Genomic DNA, 20428 nt, shown 5'->3' on the forward strand with positions numbered 1-20428 from the left:
ATCCGCACGTAAGTGCCATCGCAGCTGTGATCTCTCACGGATCGCAATTGTGAAAATATGCTAATGACCCATCTGCTATCGAGCACTTAGAGACGCCCACTGAAAGCATCTGACATCCGCCGATCATGCACAAAACCGGAAACATTGAAATTCAGATCAGGCAGCCATCAGACATCTGAGTAAGTCTAAGCTGTCGCAGACATAGCGGGGTCTCCTTACACACAGAGGGCTTTTCTGCTGCTATTAGTAAATCAGTAGCTAATTTATGGACACCGAGAAAACAGTGTTTAAAAGGTACGACACGCCTGCGTTTCCCTAGCCCCATGTTACTTCCCCCAAACGCTGACTACCTACCTCTCACTTTGCAAATAGAATCCTCTATGTGAGCGTAATCATAAAACAAATCACTGTACGTGCGCAGCGCGGCTTACAATCGCTCAATCTGCGTAAATATCAGCATTGCATTCACATGTGACTCAGACCCTATGCCCCTTGCACACTGTCTCACCCCTCTGTGTCGCCAGTCTGCCTGCCTTTCCTACAAGTGTAATTATCCTGTATGTGAAATGCTGACAGTAACTACAGTACGTTCTCTCCCTCTGTGGCCGCACCCAATGACCTCTTTCCTTATCAAGCCTCTAATCTGTAAATTAATTGTATAGGTAAGTAGGTAAATCAAATGAAATGACAGCACATAATGATCACCAAAGTGCATTTCACTGTGTAAGCTTTTTCAAGGCATTAATAAAAAAAAAAAAGTTTAAAACAATTTGCAAATAACAGACTGAAAATATATAAAACTATTAAAGAAATAACAAATAAGACATTACAGCACACATCATTTTAATGCACTTTATTTCCATAATCTTTTCCATTTGTTTTTAAAATTAAAATCAGTGTAACAACTTATTTTAGTACAGTACAGGTATCAATAAAAATGTGAAGATTATCTAGCTAAACTTCTTTATTCCTAAGTATACTGATGTATGACATACAGGCACCGGGGAGGGGGAGGTTAGGGCTAGGCATTAAGAAAGGAGGTAAGGGTTAGGCACTAAGGGGGAAGGATAGGATTAGGCACCGGGGTGGGAGGGTTCCGAGTAGGTGTGAGGGTTAGTGTTACCTTACTTACCTAGAGGGGTCGAGATTCTGACTGTCGGAATGCCGCTGTCAGTATTCTGACAGACAGCATCCCATACCACACAATAGTGTGGCATAACATGAACTGGGGCACTGTAATGTAACAAAATTTGAACTGGAGGGCAATGTAATGTGGCACAATATGAAGTGGAGACACTATAGTGTGGCATAATATGAACAGGCGGAACTAAAGTGGTATAACAGGAACTGGGGTACTGTATGTCATAATATGAATTTGGGGTACTGTGTTGCATAATGTGTACTGGTAGCCCTACAATGTGAACTGGGTCACTACTATGGTTCATAAAATAAACAGGGCACTACTATGAGGCATAATATTAACTAGGGCACTACTATGGGTTAAAAAATGAAGACTGAGACACGCTGGGGGGAAATAGGCTGACACGCTCGGGCTGGGGGTGGAGAATGACACATGCTGGGACTGGGACACACTGGGGATGGGGGAGGGGAAGAGGCTGACACACTGGGGCTGGAACACATACTGGGGCTGGGGGGGAGAAAGAGGCTGACACGCTGGGGCTGGTAGGATGAATGAGGATGACACACGCTGGGGGGAAAGAGGCTGGGGCTGGGACACATGCTGGGGCTGGGGGGGGGAGAATGGGGATGACACACTGGGGCTGGGGGGAAAGAGGCTGACACACGCTGGGGCTAGGACACACACTGGGGGAAAAGAGACTGACATGCTGCAGCTGGGGGGGGGGGATTGAGGCTGACACACGCTGGGGCTGGGGAGGAAAGAGGCTAACACATGCTGCGGCAGGGACACATGCTGGGGGGGGCAGAGGCTGACAAACTGGGGCTGGGACACATGCTGGGGGTGGAGAGGAAAGAGGCTGACACATGCTGCGGCTGGGACACATGCTGGGGCTGGGGGGGGGGGAAGAGGCTGAGACATGCTGCGGCTGGGACACATTCTGGGGCTGGGGGGGGAAAGAGGCTGACAAACTGGGGCTGGGACACATGCTGGGGCTGGTGGGGGGGAGAATGAGGCTGACACATGCTGGGGCTGGGACACACTGGGGCTGGGGGGGGACTGAGGCTGACGAATAGGGTTGAGACACATACACTGGGGCTGGGGGGAATGAGGCTACACGCATTGGGGCTGAGAAACACACTGTGGCTGGGGGGGAATGAGGCTGGGGGTTATAAGGCTGACATACACTGGGGCTAGGGAATGGAGTTGAGACACACTGGGGCTGGTGAATGGGGGGGAAAGAGGCTGACACTCTGGGGCTGGGACACATGATTGGGCTGGGGGGTGAAGGAGGCGGACACACGCTGGGGGTGGAGAGGAAAGAGGCTGACATGCTGCGGCTGGGACACATGCTGGGGGGGGAAGAGGCTGACAAACTGGGGCTGGGACACATGCTGGGGCTGGGGGGGGGAGAATGAGGATGACACACGCTGGGGCTGGGACACACTGGGGCTGGGGGGGGACTGAGGCTGACCCACACTGGGGCTGGGGAATAGGGTTGAGACACATACACTGGGGCTGGGGGGAATGAGGCTACACGCATTGGGGCTGAGAAACACAATGTGGCTAGAAGGGGAATGATGCTGACACACTAGGGCTAGGGAATGGGGTTGAGACACACTGGGGCTGGTGAGTGGGGGGGGAGAATGAGGATGACACATGCTGGGGCTGGGAGACTCTGGGGATGGGGGCGGAAAGAGGCTGACACACTGGGGCTGGGACACATGTTGGGGCTGGGGGGTGAAGGAGGCTGACACACGCTGGGGGGGAAAGAGGCTGACATGCTGGAGCTGGGACACACGCTGGGGGGTAAATGAGGCTGACACGCTGGGTCACGCTGGGGCTGGGGGGGAAAGCGGCTGACACGCTGAGGCTGTGGGGAGAATGAGGCCGACATGAACTGGGGCTGGGGGGAGACACACGCTGGGGCTGGGGAGAGAATGAGGCTGACACACACTGGGGCTGGGGAGAGAATGAGGCTGGGACACACTTGGGCTAGGACACATGCTGGGGCTGGGGGGGACTGAGGCTGACACACTGGGGCTGGGGAATATGGTTGAGACACATACACTGGGGCTGGGGGGAATGAGGCTACACGCATTGGGGCTCAGAAACACACTGTGGCTGGGGGGGAATGAGGCCAACACACTGGGGCTGGGGGATATAAGGCTGACACACACTGGGGCTGGTGAATGGGGTTAAGACACACACTGGGGCTGGGGGATATAAGGCTGACACACACTGGGGCTGGTGAATGGGGTTAAGACACACACTGGGGCTGGGAGGGAATGAGGCTGACACACACTGGGGCTGGTGGGAATGAGGATGACACACACTGGGGCTGGAGGGAATGAGGATGACACACACTGGGGCTGGAGGGAATGAGGATGACACACTGGGGCTGGAGGGATGAGGCTGACACACACTGGGGCTGGGAGGGAATGAGGATGACACACACTGGGGCTGGGAGGGAATGAGGATGACACACACTGGGGCTGGAGGGAATGAGGCTGACACACACTGGGGCTGGAGGGAATGAGGCTGACACACAGGGGCTGGAGGGAATGAGGCTGACACACAGGGGCTGGAGGGAATGAGGCTGACACACAGGGGCTGGGAGGGAATGAGGCTGACACACACTGGGGCTGGGAGGGAATGAGGCTGACACACACTGGGGCTGGGAGGGAATGAGGCTACACGCATTGGGGCTGAGAAACAATGTGGCTAGGGGGGGAATGAGGCTGACAATCTAGGGCTAGGGAATGGGGTTGAGACACACTGGGGCTGGTGAGTGGGGGGGGGGAGAATGAGGATGACACATGCTGGGGCTGGGACACACTGGGGATGGGGGCGGAAAGAGGCTGACACACTGGGGCTGGGACACATGCTGGGGCTGGGGGGTGAAGGAGGCTGACATGTTGGGGGGAAAAAGAGGCTGACATGCTGGGGCTGGGACACACGCTGGGGCTGGGGGGTAAATGAGGCTGACATGCTGGAACACATGCTGGGGCTGGGGGGGAAAGCGGCTGACACGCTGAGGCTGTGGGGAGAATGAGGCCGACATGAACTGGGGCTGGGGGGAGACACATGCTGGGGCGAGAATGAGGCTGACACACATTGGGGCTGGGGAGAGAATGAGGCGGGGACACACTTGGGCTAGGACACATGCTGGGGCTGGGGGGGGACTGAGGCTGACACACACTGGGGCTGGGGAATATGGTTGAGACACATACACAGAGGGCTGGGGGAATGAGGCTACACGCATTGGGGCTCAGAAACACACTGTGGCTGGGGGGAATGAGGCAGACACACTGGGGCTGGGGGATATAAGGCTGACACGCACTGGGGCTGGTGAATGGGGTTAAGACACACACTGGGGCTGGAGAGAATGAGGATGACACACACTGGGGCTGGGGGATATAAGGCTGACACACACTGGGGCTGGTGAATGGGGTTAAGACACACACTGGGGCTGGGAGGGAATGAGGCTGACACACACTGGGGCTGGAGGGAATGAGGCTGACACACACTGGGGCTGGAGGGAATGAGGCTGACACACACTGGGGCTGGAGGGAATGAGGCTGACACACACTGGGGCTGGAGGGAATGAGGCTGACACACACTGGGGCTGGAGGGCTGAGACACACTGAACTGGGGGAAAGTGGCTGAGAGCTACAGGTGGGCCTGGGGATGGAGAGACACAGGGAGGCGTGAAGAGACATATGGGATCCTGGAGACAGACAAGGGGCCCTGGAGATGGAGAAACATGAAGCCCTGGTGATGAAGGGACACAGGGAACCTGGAGAACACAAGGTGCCTGGAGAACTACAGGAGGGCATGAGGATGGAGAGATGTAAGAGGGTCTGGAGTAACACGGGGGCCTGGAGAGACACAGAAATTATTTGATCAGGGAAATTCACATTTTGCCCTGCACAAAAACTTCTGTTACTGTACATTTATCTGGTTATGGTGATGACATTGGTTATATTTCTACGTAAACAGGCATCTTCCAGACAGTGTGATCTACATGAACAGTGAATACCAGCTGAGGACGCTGCTCAGTGAGGCTCAAATTCTTCAGAGGTTCCCCATGGCAGATAAACCACCATATAGGAAAGAAAAGACTTCCAAACTGACTGGCCTGTACATAGTGCAGAGGGATGGACAGTGTATCATTCACCAAGATTTCTGTTGCCGACCCTGCTCCCCTCAGCGGCTTGCAAAAGCACCTCCAGGCCCTAAAAGGAGGGAGTATACTGCTGTCCTCAACAGATCCACCCCCTCAACAGAATTTTCCCGGGCTGGTTTTCCATCAAAATCCGCCCCTGTCTGAAGCGTCCTAAGAATGCTCCAGGCGGCACTGCTGCATAGATTCTTGCTGCAGGGTGCCATTCTAGGTACCCTGCTAGCCAGATGAGGCTAGCAGAAAAAAAGCTCAGAGGGCCAGACCAAATGATTCAGCGAGCTTTATACGGCCCCCGGGTCTGAGGTTCCCCATCCCTGCTCTAGAAGAGTTGGTACAGGGGCCCCTACAATATATTGCTATGGGGAACATAAAGTTATGGCTACACCCCTGCTCAGGAGGAAGGTTTACATCAAGGCTGCCAGGCCCATAATGCCATGGGTTAGCAGATGAGCATGGAAAAAGTGGGACATTTGGAATTTGTCACTGACAGGCCAATAAATTAGAGGGAGAACACAGGTGCAGAATCCTTTATTGGCCACTCATGTCATCTATTATAATCAGCGTGATTATTGATGGTGGGATCATGTGATACACAGTAATATGCCTAGCCAATAGAGCATGGGTACCCAACCACAGTCCTCAAGACACACTAACAGTCCAGGTTTTAAGGATAGCCCCCCCCCTGCAGCTTTTTTGTTTAATTTTAAATATAAGAAATAATTTTTCCTGGAGGGCATATGACTTCACTTGGGCCACCTGCTCATGGAGAAATATGCTATTGAGTTCAATTACCAACCCACCTCTGCCTGCAGCTCTTGTGCATACCATTTGAAATCACTAATAATAAGACTGCAGCATGAACTATGCTCGTGCATACCAAAAACTAGCTGGATTCCAAACTCTGCAACTTGCATTCTGCTTTCACTTATGATATTATAAATCCTTATGTAGACTCTAGCTTTCATTGTACCAATATAAAGCTAAAAAAGGAGGAGCTGGGCTGCACATCCTAATCTTAAACATAATAAAAGGAGCTACCATGCTGAGACCTGTAGTTCAACAGCAGAAAAAAAGCTGGAAGATACACACTATAAGCGTTAAGAAATCTAATGATCAAAATATTTATATTAAACTCCAATAATTAACATGGTTTTTTAAGTAAGATTTCTTAGTACATGTTTAGCCAAATGGGCTCTATTAAAGGTAAGTCGTAGATAAATTATGTGTCAGTATTAGCAGGATATTAGGGACCCACCTTTATGAGGTTCACCGTGATGTGATAGGTGGGCAAACATCTTTGACTTACCTTTAATAGAGCCCATTTGGCCAAACATGTTCTAAGAGACCTTACTTAAAAAACCATGTTAATTGTTGGAGTTTATTATAAATATATTGATCATTAGAATTCTTATTGCTTATAGTGTCCTTTTTTCTACCAATATAAAGCTCCAAGTTCATACTATTTATATATCACAAGGTCAAGATCCCAAGTATAGATAGGCCCTGCAGCAATTGCACCACTAATCAATATCACCACTAGACAGCAATAGCACTAGTGCCACCTGCATGGTGCAGTTCTTTTTTTTTTTTTTTTTAAGTATTGCCATAGAAATCGTTACTGCATACACACATAATATTTCTGATTGTGACATAGTTCTACTGGAAAACAGCAATATATATTTATGGGTAACTGCACTGAAACTTTTGTTTCATTTAGAAGATAAATTCAGTACCTGTTCTGTGGAGAGTAAATGAGGCAGAGAGAGTCTGCAGCTGACATGTAAACCTTCCAAAATCGTCTTCGGTGGTCAGATTAACATCTAGGATGCTGGAGAGGTACCTTTCAGAGCTGTTGAGGCCAATCCTAGGCAAATAAGTTACAACTAATTTACTCAGACCAGCATTTAACACAAATTATAGATACATATGTGTGTGATATATAAATTAATTTGAATTCTTCATTGTAGACCATGGGGCTTATGCAATAGGTTGCGAGCCGCAGCAGCTCACAATTTATTACAGAATCCTCCATATCTATAATCTCGGCTTGCAAATACAGGTACAATTTCACCACTGTCGTGGTCTTTTCCTAAAGGTTGTTACACACCTAGCAGATATATCTGTAGTTGATGGTCGTTCATATACACTGAACAACCATCATCTTCCAGGCAGTCACCCCCCTCCCCGCGGCTGCATGTATACGGGCGGTCGGCTGATCGCCCGTACACACTTGCAGATGGACAGATATGTCTGCAGATATATCTGTCCATCCGTCAGACATATCGCCAGGGGCACCGAGAGAGGGGGGGAGCGGGTACAGTTTACCCGGGCCCAGGCTTCCAGAGGGGCCTGGCGGGGGCTGGCAAAAAAAAAAAAAAAAACTGTCCAAAGCCGGATGTTTTTTTTCTTTCCAGCAATCAGTTCCTTTCACATGCAACGGCTTTGAGACATTTTTAATGTTGTGGTTAGTTATCTTAAGGTAGTAGGCATTCGCAGCAGCAGATGGAGTTGTGGGCGGGTACAAGCTCTGAAGAGCCGCTGTGTGTGAAAGGAAACATTGTAGATTGTGCTTCACTGACTTGCACGGCAGCCGTCCTTGTCAGTGGATATTCCCGACTGTAACATGGCGACCGTGCCGTGTCCCTGCAGTGTGAAAGGACCCATCCGTTTACATACTTAATTAAATTTACTACAATGCAAAAAAACTGCAGGATTTTTGCCGGCCGGTGAAAACCAGCGTGTGTGAAATAGCCCTTATTGTCTGATGTTCTCTAGATAATTACATCCGCCACTACTGAAAATAATATGTTCCTAAAATGGGCTACTACATTATTTCCATTATTGGGCTACTATATTATTCCTACACATTCTATGTATTTAATTGAATACAGCAAAAACTAGCTTATAAAACACTGTCATTTTCAATTGCAGATTTCATTGTGAAAACTAATGTGTAGACTACTTTAAGATGCGTACACACGGTACGAAATCTATGAATGATATGAACGATAACGATATGGATCAATGATAAATCGTTCATAACGTTAATTTTTATGCAGCGAACGACCAACGATGCATGCTCCCGCGTGGACAATAATGATATCTATTGTCGTTCGTACATGCAGGCCAACTTGGATGATTTCATCAAGCTTTGCCTGTTCAGCGATGTGGCAGGATGACTTCACTGAAAGATATCTATCAGTGTGTACACCCAATATCGTTTGTCCTGCACTACAGAAAGTTCAAGGGAAATCGTTCAACAATATCGTTCACTGAACAGATCGTACCGTGTGTATGCAGCATTTTCTTGGTAATAAAAAAGCAGGTTTTTTGGGGGAGTTTTGCCCATTTTAGGTAACTTTTTATTTGCGGTGCTAGGAGTAAACAGACTAATGTTTTTTTTTCAACTTTAATAAACAAAGTTTATAAGATTTGTGCATACATTTTTAATATATTTTTTAGATGTTGTAAGGTTACCAGACCAAAAAGTTCCAAAGTAGGTTCAGCACAGGGGTGAGAAAAGCCTGAACAAAAAAGAGGTTAATGATCCACTTATTCTACATTTAGCTAATGTCCTTGATCAGCCAAATTCCTACTCCCAGGCATTGCAAGTCTTTACACCCACACAGATGCTGCCATACTCGCTCTGATTAAAGGATATCTGTTAAGAGCTACACTCTGTGGTATATGCAATATGTTAATATGGAATAAGCTGAATTATATATCACACTACAGAAATGTATGAATAGTGTTTTATTGATATTGATATGGAGTCACAATGCTCCCGAGGAGAAAAAATAAAATGAAAGTAAAAAGTCAGAATGGAATAAAATAAATTTAAGTTCCACAATGGAACAAGTGGCGATCCTATTAATGTCCTTTAGAGTGGGTAATGGTAAGGGTGTTTAGTAGGCTCCTTTAGGGTGCCACTATCCGTAGTATCCTTTGTTGATACGGGTAAGTCACAGCGCAGGACGCCCCGGCTGTAGACTGAACTTTTAGACTGTGTATATATGATAAGTGTGCAAGGGTAACGTATGACATCTCTCCATATGGTAAAGGACCTTCATGAGGGTCCTCGCCAACCTAATAAAAGCACATACACAACTGGACAAAGGTACAAGTGACCATACGGGAAGTAGCCCCCTCACAGGGCACACTTTTTACCACACACCACCTTGTGGAACAACTAGATTAGGGTGGGTCACTCATGGTATGCACTACATGTGTAAATTGGGAACACGTAGTTGTAAGGATACTACGGATAGTGGCACCCTAAAGGAGCCTACTAAACACCCTTACCATCACCCACTCTAAAGGACATTAATAGGATCACCACTTGCTCCATTGTGGAACTCAAACATATTTTATTCCTTTCTGACTTTTTACTTTAATTTTATCTTTTTTCCTCGGGTGGTCCATATCAATAATTAAAACACTATTCATACATTGCTGTAGTGTTATATATAATTCAGCTTATTCCATAATTAACATATTGCATATACCACAGTAGTGTAGCACTTAACACATATCCTTTAAATACTATGCTTCAGTGGGGCAGATGTATGAAGCTCTGGGAAGTGATAAAGTGCAGAGTGATAAACGAGCAACCAATCATCTCCCAACTGTAATTTTTCAAACACAGCCTGTAACATGACAGTTGGGAGCTGATTGGTTACTCATTTATCACTCTGCACTTTATCACTTCCCAGAGCTTCATACATTTGCCCCAGTGTGCAAGAGTGGACAGCTCGTTAAGCAGCTCCCAACTACATCAGTGAATCCTGTAGAGCGCTGTTGAATATACTTCAAACTATACTCGTACTGGCCACCTGATCAAATGTGCGTCACCTATGACTAAGAGCTCTCACAAAAAAAGTAGCTGTGCATTTCTTTTGTGGATCATAAAAAATTTGGATTTTACTAATAATTCTCAAACTTGCAAATCTGCACCAAAACCAAAGCAACCATTTAGTGATAGTATTTATCTTTCTGGTGTAAGTTTTACAATGAATGGTAAATACTAGGGATGTGCAGGCTCGGATAGGTTCGAGTTTGCACGTGGAGTTCGGATTTTTCCCTCCAAAAAAACGGAACTCAGAACGAGGCAAAACGTCATCTTACATGGACGAACATCATCATTCCTGGACAAAAGACCAGGAATGATGATGTTCGTCCATGTAAGATGACGTTTTGCCTCGTTCTGAGTTCCGTTTTTTTGGAGGGAAAAATCCGAACTCCACGTGCAAACTCGAACCTATCCGAGCCTGCACATCCCTAGTAAATACTGTTTGCAATAGTTCAATGTAGGTTTGTACCTCTCAGCAATGCAACTAAATATCCCAGTGCCTGTAATAGTCTGTTCTGATAAGCCACCCAAACGTTTTCATTAGGGGTGAGCGGGTTCGGATTTCTGAAATCCGAACCCCCCTGAGCCCCCCCGATCCGAGTCCGATCCGAATCAGGCTCGACTTTTCCCGCCTGACTCGGATCTGAAATCAAGGCAAAACGTCATCATCCCGCCTTCCGAGTCTCGCGGGTTTTGGATCCTATATAAGGTACCCGCGTCGGCGCCATTTTCTCACTCAGCTGTGGACAGTGAAGAGGGAGGGTGGGAGTTAGGGCTGTGTAGTGTAGTGTAGTGTAGTGCTGCTGTTGTCCACTACTTCAAAGTCCATAGGGGCTGGCTGTGTTGTGCTGTGCTGCTGTTGTTAATAGGGGCTGTGTCCACTACTTCAAAGTCCATAGGGGCTGGCTGGACTGTGTTGTGCAGTCAGTTCTCCATAGGGGCTGTGTCCACTCCAAAGTCCTGTGCAGTGTCCCAGTCCTAAAGGGGTGCTGTAGTGTTGTCCAGGGGGTGCTCTGTCCATCAGGGGTGCTCCCCCCAAGTGCTAAAAAAATAATATATTTTCTGTGTTTGTGAATTGTGTGCGCAGTAGCTGCATGTGCATCAACAAAGTAGTGCCAAGCGTGCGCCTGTGTCATAAGTAAAGGGCCGGCTGGCTTGACCGTTAAAGGGTGCTGTAACCCCCAAAGTACACTCCAGTCCAAACCAAAAAAAAAATTATTTTCTGTGTTTGTGAATTGTGTGCGCAGTAGCCGCACGTGCATCAACAAAGTAGTGCCAAGCGTGCGCCTGTGTCATAAGTAAAGGGCCGGCTGGCTTGACCGTTAAGGGTGCTGTAACCCCCGAAAGTACACTCCAGTCCAAACCAAAAAAAAAATTATTTTCTGTGTTTGTGAATTGTGTGCGCAGTAGCCGCACGTGCATCAACAAAGTAGTGCCAAGCGTGCGCCTGTGTCATAAGTAAAGGGCCGGCTGGCTTGACCGTTAAAGGGTGCTGTAACCCCCGAAAGTACACTCCAGTCCAAACCAAAAAAAAATTTATTTTCTGTGTTTGTGAATTGTGTGCGCAGTAGCCGCACGTGCATCAACAAAGTAGTGCCAAGTGTGCGCCTGTGTCATAAGTAAAGGGCCGGCTGGCTTGACCGTTAAAGGGTGCTGTAACCCCCGAAAGTACAGTCCAGTCCAAATAAAAAAAAAAATTATTTTCTGTGTTTGTGAATTGTGTGCGCAGTAGCCGCACGTGCATCAACAAAGTAGTGCCAAGCGTGCGCCTGTGTCATAAGTAAAGGGCCGGCTGGCTTGACCGTTAAGGGTGCTGTAACCCCCAAAGTACACTCCAGTCCAAACCAAAAAAAAAATAATTTTCTGTGTTTGTGAATTGTGTGCGCAGTAGCCGCACGTGCATCAACAAAGTAGTGCCAAGCGTGCGCCTGTGTCATAAGTAAAGGGCCGGCTGGCTTGACCGTTAAAGGGTGCTGTAACCCCCAAAGTACACTCCAGTCCAAACCAAAAAAAAAATTATTTTCTGTGTTTGTGAAGTGTGTGCGCAGTAGCCGCACGTGCATCAACAAAGTAGTGCCAAGCGTGCGCCTGTGTCATAAGTAAAGGGCCGGCTGGCTTGACCGTTAAAGGGTGCTGTAACCCCCAAAGTACACTCCAGTCCAAACCAAAAAAATATATATTTTCTGTGTTTGTGAATTGTGTGCGCAGTAGCCGCACGTGCATCAACAAAGTAGTGCCAAGTGTGCGCCTGTGTCATAAGTAAAGGGCCGGCTGGCTTGACCGTTAAAGGGTGCTGTAACCCCCAAAGTACACTCCAAACCAAAAAAATATATATTTTCTGTGTTTGTCACTTGTGTGCACTGTGGCTGCACGTGCATCAACAAAGGAGCAGCGCCAAGCGTGCTCCTGCGTCCCATAAGTAAAGAGCCGGCTGGCTCATTTCTTAAAGGGTGGTGTAACCCACAAAGTGCACTACTCTCCAGCAAAAATAAAAAAATATTTTCTGTGTTTGTGTGCGCTTTAGCCGCACGTATATATCAATATAACATAAATGGAGGACCAAACTTTCTCCGATAAAAATAAAATAGGGAAAGATCAAGAACCACTTCCTCCTAGTGCTGTTGCTGCTGCTGCTGGGAGTTGTTCATCATCCCAGAGAGGAAGTAGGAACATCACTACTTTTACTAAACAATTGACCCTCCAACAGTCCCTAGCGATGAGGATGAAGTACGACAGCAGTCATCCTGAAGCAAAACGTATAACTGAGGCCTTGACTGCTATGTTGGTGTTAGACGTGCGTCCGGTATCCGCCATTAGTGCAGTGGGATTTAGACAATTGATGGAGGTAGTGTGTCCCCAGTTCCAAATCCCGTCTAGATTCCACCTGCATCCTCAAAGCAGCAGCGACAAGCGTGCGTCTGTCTGTTAAAGGGTGGTGACACCCTCAAAGTGTGCTACACAAACAATTAAAATATTGTTCTTTTTTTTCGGTCTTTGTGAAATGTGTGGGCTGTAGCCGCACCTGCATCCTTAAAGCAGCAGCGACAAGCGTGCGTCTGTCTGTTAAAGGGTGGTGACACCCTCAAAGTGTGCTACACAAACAATTAAAATATTGTTCTTTTTTTTCTGTCTTTGTGAATTGTGTGGGCTGTAGCTGCACTTGCATCCTCAAAGCAGCAGCGACAAGCGTGCGTCTGTCTGTTAAAGGGTGGTGTAACCCTCAAAGTGCTCCAAAAAATAAAAAACTATTTTTTTAATGTGTTTGTGACTTGTGTGCGATGTAGCCGCACGTGCATCAACATAGTAGCAGCGCCAAGCGTGCGCCTGTGTCATAAGTCAAGGGCTGGTTTGGACATCTGGTCCGGACTGATGGACGTGCCAACAATTTCTGATAAGTCTACTGTCACTGCATATGATACTGTCCTCAAAGCAGCAGTGACAAGCGTGCGTCTGTCTGTTAAAGGGTGGTGACACCCTCAAAGTGTGCTACACAAACAATAAAAATATTGTTCTTTTTTTTCTGTCTTTGTGAATTGTGTGGGCTGTAGCTGCACTTGCATCCTCAAAGCAGCAGCGACAAGCGTGCGTCTGTCTGTTAAAGGGTGGTGTAACCCTCAAAGTGCTCCAAAAAATAAAAAACTATTTTTTTAATGTGTTTGTGACTTGTGTGCGATGTAGCCGCACGTGCATCAACATAGTAGCAGCGCCAAGCGTGCGCCTGTGTCATAAGTCAAGGGCTGGTTTGGACATCTGGTCCGGACTGATGGACGTGCCAACAATTTCTGATAAGTCTACTGTCACTGCATATGATACTGTCCTCAAAGCAGCAGTGACAAGCGTGCGTCTGTCTGTTAAAGGGTGGTGACACCCTCAAAGTGTGCTACACAAACAATAAAAATATTGTTCTTTTTTTTTATGTCTTTGTGAATTGTGTGGTCTGTAGCCGCACTTGCATCCTCAAAGCAGCAGCGACAAGCGTGCGTCTGTCTGTTAAAGGATTACATCGGTGACAGCATCCAAGTAGGCTTGTCAGACAGTCCGTACCTGTACTGGCAGGAAAAAGAAGCAATTTGGAGGTCCCTGTACAAACTGGCTCTATTTTACCTGAGTTGCCCCCCCTCCAGTGTGTACTCCGAAAGAGTGTTTAGTGCAGCCGGGAACCTTGTCAGCGAAAGGCGTAGGAGGTTGCTTCCACAAAATGTGGAGAAGATGATGTTCATAAAATGAATTATCAACTCTTCCAGGGAGACCAGCCTCCAGAACGTACAGAGGGACCTTTGGTTCCAGCGGGGACGAATTAATACTCTCTGAGGATGAGGATGTACACACTGAAGAGGGTGAGGAATCGGTGGATGAGGAGGATGAGGATGACATCTTGCCTCCGTAGAGCCAGTTTGTGCAGGGACAGATTAATTGCCAGCTTGTTTTGTGGGGGCCCAAACGAACCAATCATTTCAGCCACAGTTGTGTGGCAGACCCTGGCGCTGAAATGATTGGTTTGTTAAAGTGTGCATGTCCTGTTTATACAACATAAGGGTGGGTGGGAGGGCCCAAGGACAATTCCATCTTGCACCTCTTTTTTTTCTTTGCATTATGTACAGTTTGGGGCCTAGTTTTTCAAACTGCCATCCTGTCTGCCACTGCAGTTTCACGCCTAGATGGGTCACGTGTTTGTGCCGCCCACTCGTGTCGCTTAGCATAGTCATCCAGCTACCTCGGTGCAACCTTTTGGACATAAAAACACTATTGTGAGGTGTGAGGTGTTCAGAATAGACTGGAAATGAGTGGAAATTAAGGTTATTGAGGTTAATAATAGCATAGGAGCAGAAAAACCTACAAATTCTGTGATTTTAGCTGTTTTTATGCTTTTTTTCAAAAAAATACAGATCCAAAACACAAAACCCAGAACCCAAAACACGGAAGGGTGGTTTTGGCAAATCCAATCCAGATCCAAAACACGAAGAAAGATCCAGATCCAAAACCAAAACACGAAAAGTGGCCGGTGCACACCCCTAGTTTTCATATACTGAATATATCTGCATACCTCCTTCTGTTTCAATGTAGAGGCTGATTCAGACATGTTCGTGAATTCGATGTTAACGCACATCTCTTCTGTTTTAATATCTGCACGTGCGCAGACATTTCTGGGTCTGCGATGTCGCTTGCAGTGCCCCAAAAGCCGCAGCATGATAGACCAACTGCTGACGTTTTGGGGCGGCGATGGCCAACGTTCCCGAAAACAGGGGCGTAATGGCCCGGTCTTCTGGGCGTGCTGAAGTTACTGGCTGCATCTTTGGACAAAGCTTTCACTGGTTGCAGAGCATTACTCCGATGGTCATGCGGTTGATCTGATGGCTGCGACACAGCATTGGATTAGAGAAGACAGCAGTGGGCGTCTTTTCACATTAGATGCCTTATGCGGCTTTTGCATAATCTCGCACAGCCGCTGCGTACATTGACACAGTGGCTGTGTTATAGCGTCCGTCCCTGAATCAGAGCATCAGGTAAGTCAGTACCGATTTGCGCTAAGCATGCTCAAATAGGATGTAGACACTCCCCAATATGACATGCTTACGCTCTTGTTTGTGCGACAGCGTGCATATATACTTCTCACCCCATCCGGGACAATTTGAAGAGGGATATATTTATATTTTAGTCTTAGTGGTCCTTTAATAAAATGTCTTTACTAAATTAACAATTGTATTTTATTTTGTGCATCAATTGCATGAAAAAAGTCTTTATTATTAAATTAAGCATTTTAAAATGATTTATGTAAAAGAACACCATCAAATTGAATGTAGATGCGGGATAAATAAACATAACTTTAATTTAACAATGTTCCGTAAAGTAAATCGACTAATGTAGATTAGTGGTTCCCAAAGTTTCCTAAATCTCGGCGCCCTAGAGTATCAGCAATTTTTTCACAGCACCCGTAGACCAGAAGTTTCTTCTTGAGAAATGATTATGAAGTTATTTGTGTTACCTGTCATCCTGTTATTTGTGTTATCCTGTATGTCGTGCTGGACAGGGCCGCACTTCTGTATGTCACCATATGTTATAATTGGCAGCCACCAGCACTGGTTTTGCCAAGCACATGGATCATAAATCATTTTATTTGGTCCTGGAGCACCAACCTGTGGCACCCCTGCAAGTACCCAGTGTCACCTAGTTTGGGAACAATTGCTATAGATTGTAAGCATGAGAGCAGCGCCCTGTTACCTCTATGTCTGTCTGTTATTATCCAGTCTTCTTTTATTGCTATTTTGTTTTGGTAAAGCACAGCAGAATATGCTGGCTCTATATAGTACATTATTATTATTATTATTATTATTATTATTATTAATAATAATATTTAATTATTAATCTTGGTCAAATAAAAGTCTGCAGGGCTCATTTATAAACATTGCATTTTAGGAGCAAAATTTCCAGTGAATTACAGCAACCAATATGCAATTAGCTTTTATCTGTGTAGTGCAAGTAAGACAACACAAAGCAAATATCTGATTGGTTGTTACGTTTAAGGGGACATTTTACACCTATAATGATTGTATCTACTATCTGCTATACTGTTACTGTATTTAAACTAAATATATTTATACTAAATATTGAGATCACATTTTCAATAAAGTTTCTTAGTTTTCCTTTTTATTATTAATTTTATATATTATTATTATTATAGCCATGGCTGGGTGTTGCATAATTCAAATTATTAAATGAAGTGTTTTTGATGAACGAGTTACAACAATGCAATATATTTTCTCGGAGCTCCTGACCTCTTTAGAACTGCTCTAATTACCGCTAGGTACTGTACACCACTCCACAGAAGCACTTGTTGTAATCATACAGATCACTTCTCCTCTTACAAAACACTTACCAGGCACTCTGTTGGCCTCTGTACAGGTCTTGTGCTGCTCTCCCGTCTTTCAGCCATGTGAAGTTGCCATTACATGAGTCTCTGAGTTGCAGAGTGCAGTTGAGGGACAGACTGGAGCCTAAGTGTGGCCATAGATCCTCCTCCAAAGAAGGAGGTGAAATTAAAGTGGCCTGAATCCCACATTCATTGTCTGTTGAGGTAGAGAATGGTGAAATGTTAGTGAGCACTTTCATACAGCTAGTAATTTAGAGAGTATTGTCTTAAACAGGGATAGCCAACCCTGGTCCTCGAGAGCTACCAACAGTGCATGGTTTCCAGGTAACCATACAGAAGCACAAGTGAAATAATTAGCTCCACCTGAGGATCTTTTCAAATGTGGTATTGAGTACCTGTGCACCGGGATGTAGTCGGCATCCCGGCGTGCGGGATGCCGCTGGTCTACATACCGGCGCCGAAATCTATAGGCCTGATTCGTAGATGTCCGCAAGCCCGATGGTTTGCATACAGCTCCAGTGGCAGGTGCAGAATGGGTCCTGCGACGCCGTGCACTATGCCCCCTAAGGCGCAGGCTGATTGACACGCTGCGTCCATTTGGGGCAGAAAGGGGGTTGGCGCTGCCTGTGTTTTTAGAAAATGGAGACGTGTTGGCCTCATTTGCTGGGGTTGCCGAGGCGGGTGTCGGCGTCTACGTGCCGACGCAGATTTACAATAGCCTCGCAAGCAGGCAAGAGGTGGCCATCCCTTTATATGCTGGACTTGATATAGTCAGTACCTTGTAAAAATAAAATATAAATTAGAATACTATTTTTCCTCCAAATGGGTTTAGAGTATGAACCTAATAGTATTCCTATCATTTTGCAGTGCCTAAAACATAGAGAATTCTGTCTCTCTTGTTAGAATAGATAACTGACAATTATTATTACATGTCTATTATCTTAGATGCCATTTACCTTCACTAGAAGATATTCTGAGATTTAAGGTATATACAGTATTTGTATAGATGGCCTTTATATAACATTACTACTGCAATCACAATATGTATTCTATTCACGTTTGTGTGTACACAGCAAGCCTCAAGCTCAAAAACAGCTTCACAAAATACAGCCAGCGGGAGGATGAATAAATACTACCTGTGCTTCAACAAACCACTTTAGTTCTCCCAACAGGGGAGTACGAATGAGACATCAACATTACCTGCAAACACTGATGTTTTGACGGCAATGTCCGTGATGCATGCATCGGTCTGTAATAAAATAAGTACAGAAGTGGGGATGGTTCACTGAGAACCATCCATGCATCTGTGAAAAAAAAGTGTTTAAAAAAAAAATGGCGTGCACACCCCCCCCTCCAAAGAGCAACCAGCCCCAGGCTTAAGGACCCAGTGCTGGTTGGGCAACATATGGGGGACAAACGATGTAGGGGTCCCCCGTATGTAAGCCCAACCAGCACCGGGCTAGTCAGAACCAGCCCTGGTTGTCAAAATACAGGGGACAATTGACATAGTAGTACCCCGTATTCTGCGCAACCAGCGCTGGGCTCTAATCCGGTCCTGGTTCTGGAAATACAGGGAAATATATGAGTAGGGTTCCCCTGTATTTCCAGAACCAGCACCAGACTTTTTCTAGCAGGGGGCTGATACCGCAGCCAGGGGAGCCCTTTTAATAAACTTATACTGTCACGGTGTGTGTGTCCTGTATTTTTTTTTTTTTTAATTCTTACAGGTGAACTACAGGTACTAGTGGGCCCTTAATGCCCTGCATGCTGGTACTTGTGGTTCACCAAGTACCAGCATGCGGGACAGACTTGCTGGGACCTGCACTTCTACTTGTAAAGACAATGGCCCTCATTCAGAGCCGCACGCTCTGAATGAGGGCCGGCCTCCATGAAAATGGAGCGTCCTCCTGGACGCTCGTATAGCTGTGGGTCACCACCCACAGGCTATACGAGCGTGCATTTTGATGGCCGCGATGGTCGTGACCATCGCGACCATCGAAATTGCGAGCCAGAGCCTGCGGTTGAGGTTTTCAACCGCAAGCTCTGGAGTGATTTTGGCTCTATCAGAGCCAAAATCACTCCCACTGACATCACTAGTGATGTCAGTGGGCCGGCTTCTGACGGGAGGCGTTCCCGTGGGAACGCCCCGTCAGGGAGGCACGCCTACCAAAGGGGGCGTGCTGTCAATCAACATCGACAGAACGCCCCCTTTGATCAGACACAACGAGCGAAGGACTTTCCTTCGCTCGTCGCGTCTGGCGCATGCGCACGACGGAGCTCCCTCCGTCGTGCGCATGCTCAGTCCATAACATCGACCCACTTGCGAGCGGACAGCCGCTCGCGAGTGGGTCTGAATCAGGCCCATTGTTTGCTATTATTTACATCACACCACCCAATCAACCTGCCACCCACCGCCACCAGGGGTGGCGGGGATAGCCCCGGGCTATAAGCCTGGGCCGCCCTGGAGAGGGGTACCCCTTTATTGGTGGGGGGGTCCCCAGCTCTCCAGGGATCCCCGGCCTGGGCTGATGCTGCGGCTGGGGGGCCCAGTGAACGGGCTACCCTGGCTGCGGCATCAGCCCCACGCTAGAAAAAGTCTGGTGCTGGTTCTGGAAATACAGGGGAACCCTACTCATTTTTTTCCCTGTATTATATATATATATATAATACAGGGAAATGACCGTGAAGCGGTGGCCAGCTTAACAAATTATTGCAATATTTTGGAACCAACATTCCCTATGTTCAAAGGAGTTGCAGTTTGAAAAGCATGTGAGTGCCGAGTTTGTATGATATTTTTTATGTAGATGATGTGGTCACATACCAAGGGCACCCTAGATGGTCGAGTGCCGTGGATTGAGCCTGTCGTTTATTTAAATTTTGTGGTCACACTTGCTAGGGCACCCTGTTTTTCAAATGTAAGGCAAACTTTTTTCTTTTTCCAGGTGCTTATTAACTGATAGCCCTGGGTGTGGTCCTGTCTCTTTAAGGCAGGACCCAGTTTTCTGTTTAAAATGTATGCAAGCTTGAGGCCAAGATGGCAGATCAAGTTCATTTATCTGAGAATCAGTGTAGGGACTGGCTAGATGGGAATGACCGTGAAGCGGTGGCCAGCTTAACAAATTATTGCAATATTTTGGAACCAACATTCCCTATGTTCAAAGGAGTTACAGTTTGAAAAGCATGTGAGTGCCGAGTTTGTATGATATTTTTTATGTAGATGGTGTGGTCACATACCAAGGGCACCCCAGATGGTCGAGTGCCGTGGATTGAGCCTGTCGTATATATATATATATATATATATATAGTTTTGGCCATCAATGGTAAGAACCTGATGTTTTCCCACCATTGATAATCATGTGTCAAAAACAAAATCAATGTTAGGGCTTC

General features: G+C 46.7%; 1 protein-coding gene across 8 annotated transcripts in view; it reads right to left on the reverse strand.

The window, feature by feature from the left end:
* Positions 1-20428, reverse strand: part of SIGIRR (single Ig and TIR domain containing) — a 41176-nt gene that overhangs the window by 13717 nt on the left and 7031 nt on the right. For all 8 annotated transcript variants that reach the window (XM_088458119.1, XM_088458121.1, XM_088458116.1 and 5 more), the window contains exons 3-4: positions 17048-17237; positions 7058-7188 (exon numbers count right to left, since the gene is read on the reverse strand). In XM_088458119.1, the coding sequence (XP_088314245.1) occupies positions 7058-7188; positions 17048-17237 (321 nt within the window). The remainder of the gene's footprint in view (positions 1-7057; positions 7189-17047; positions 17238-20428) is intronic.

The sequence above is a fragment of the Taudactylus pleione genome, unplaced genomic scaffold (genome assembly GCF_031769625.1).
Source record: "Taudactylus pleione unplaced genomic scaffold, aTauple2 ptg000810l, whole genome shotgun sequence".
Taxonomy (NCBI): Eukaryota; Metazoa; Chordata; class Amphibia; order Anura; family Myobatrachidae; genus Taudactylus; species Taudactylus pleione.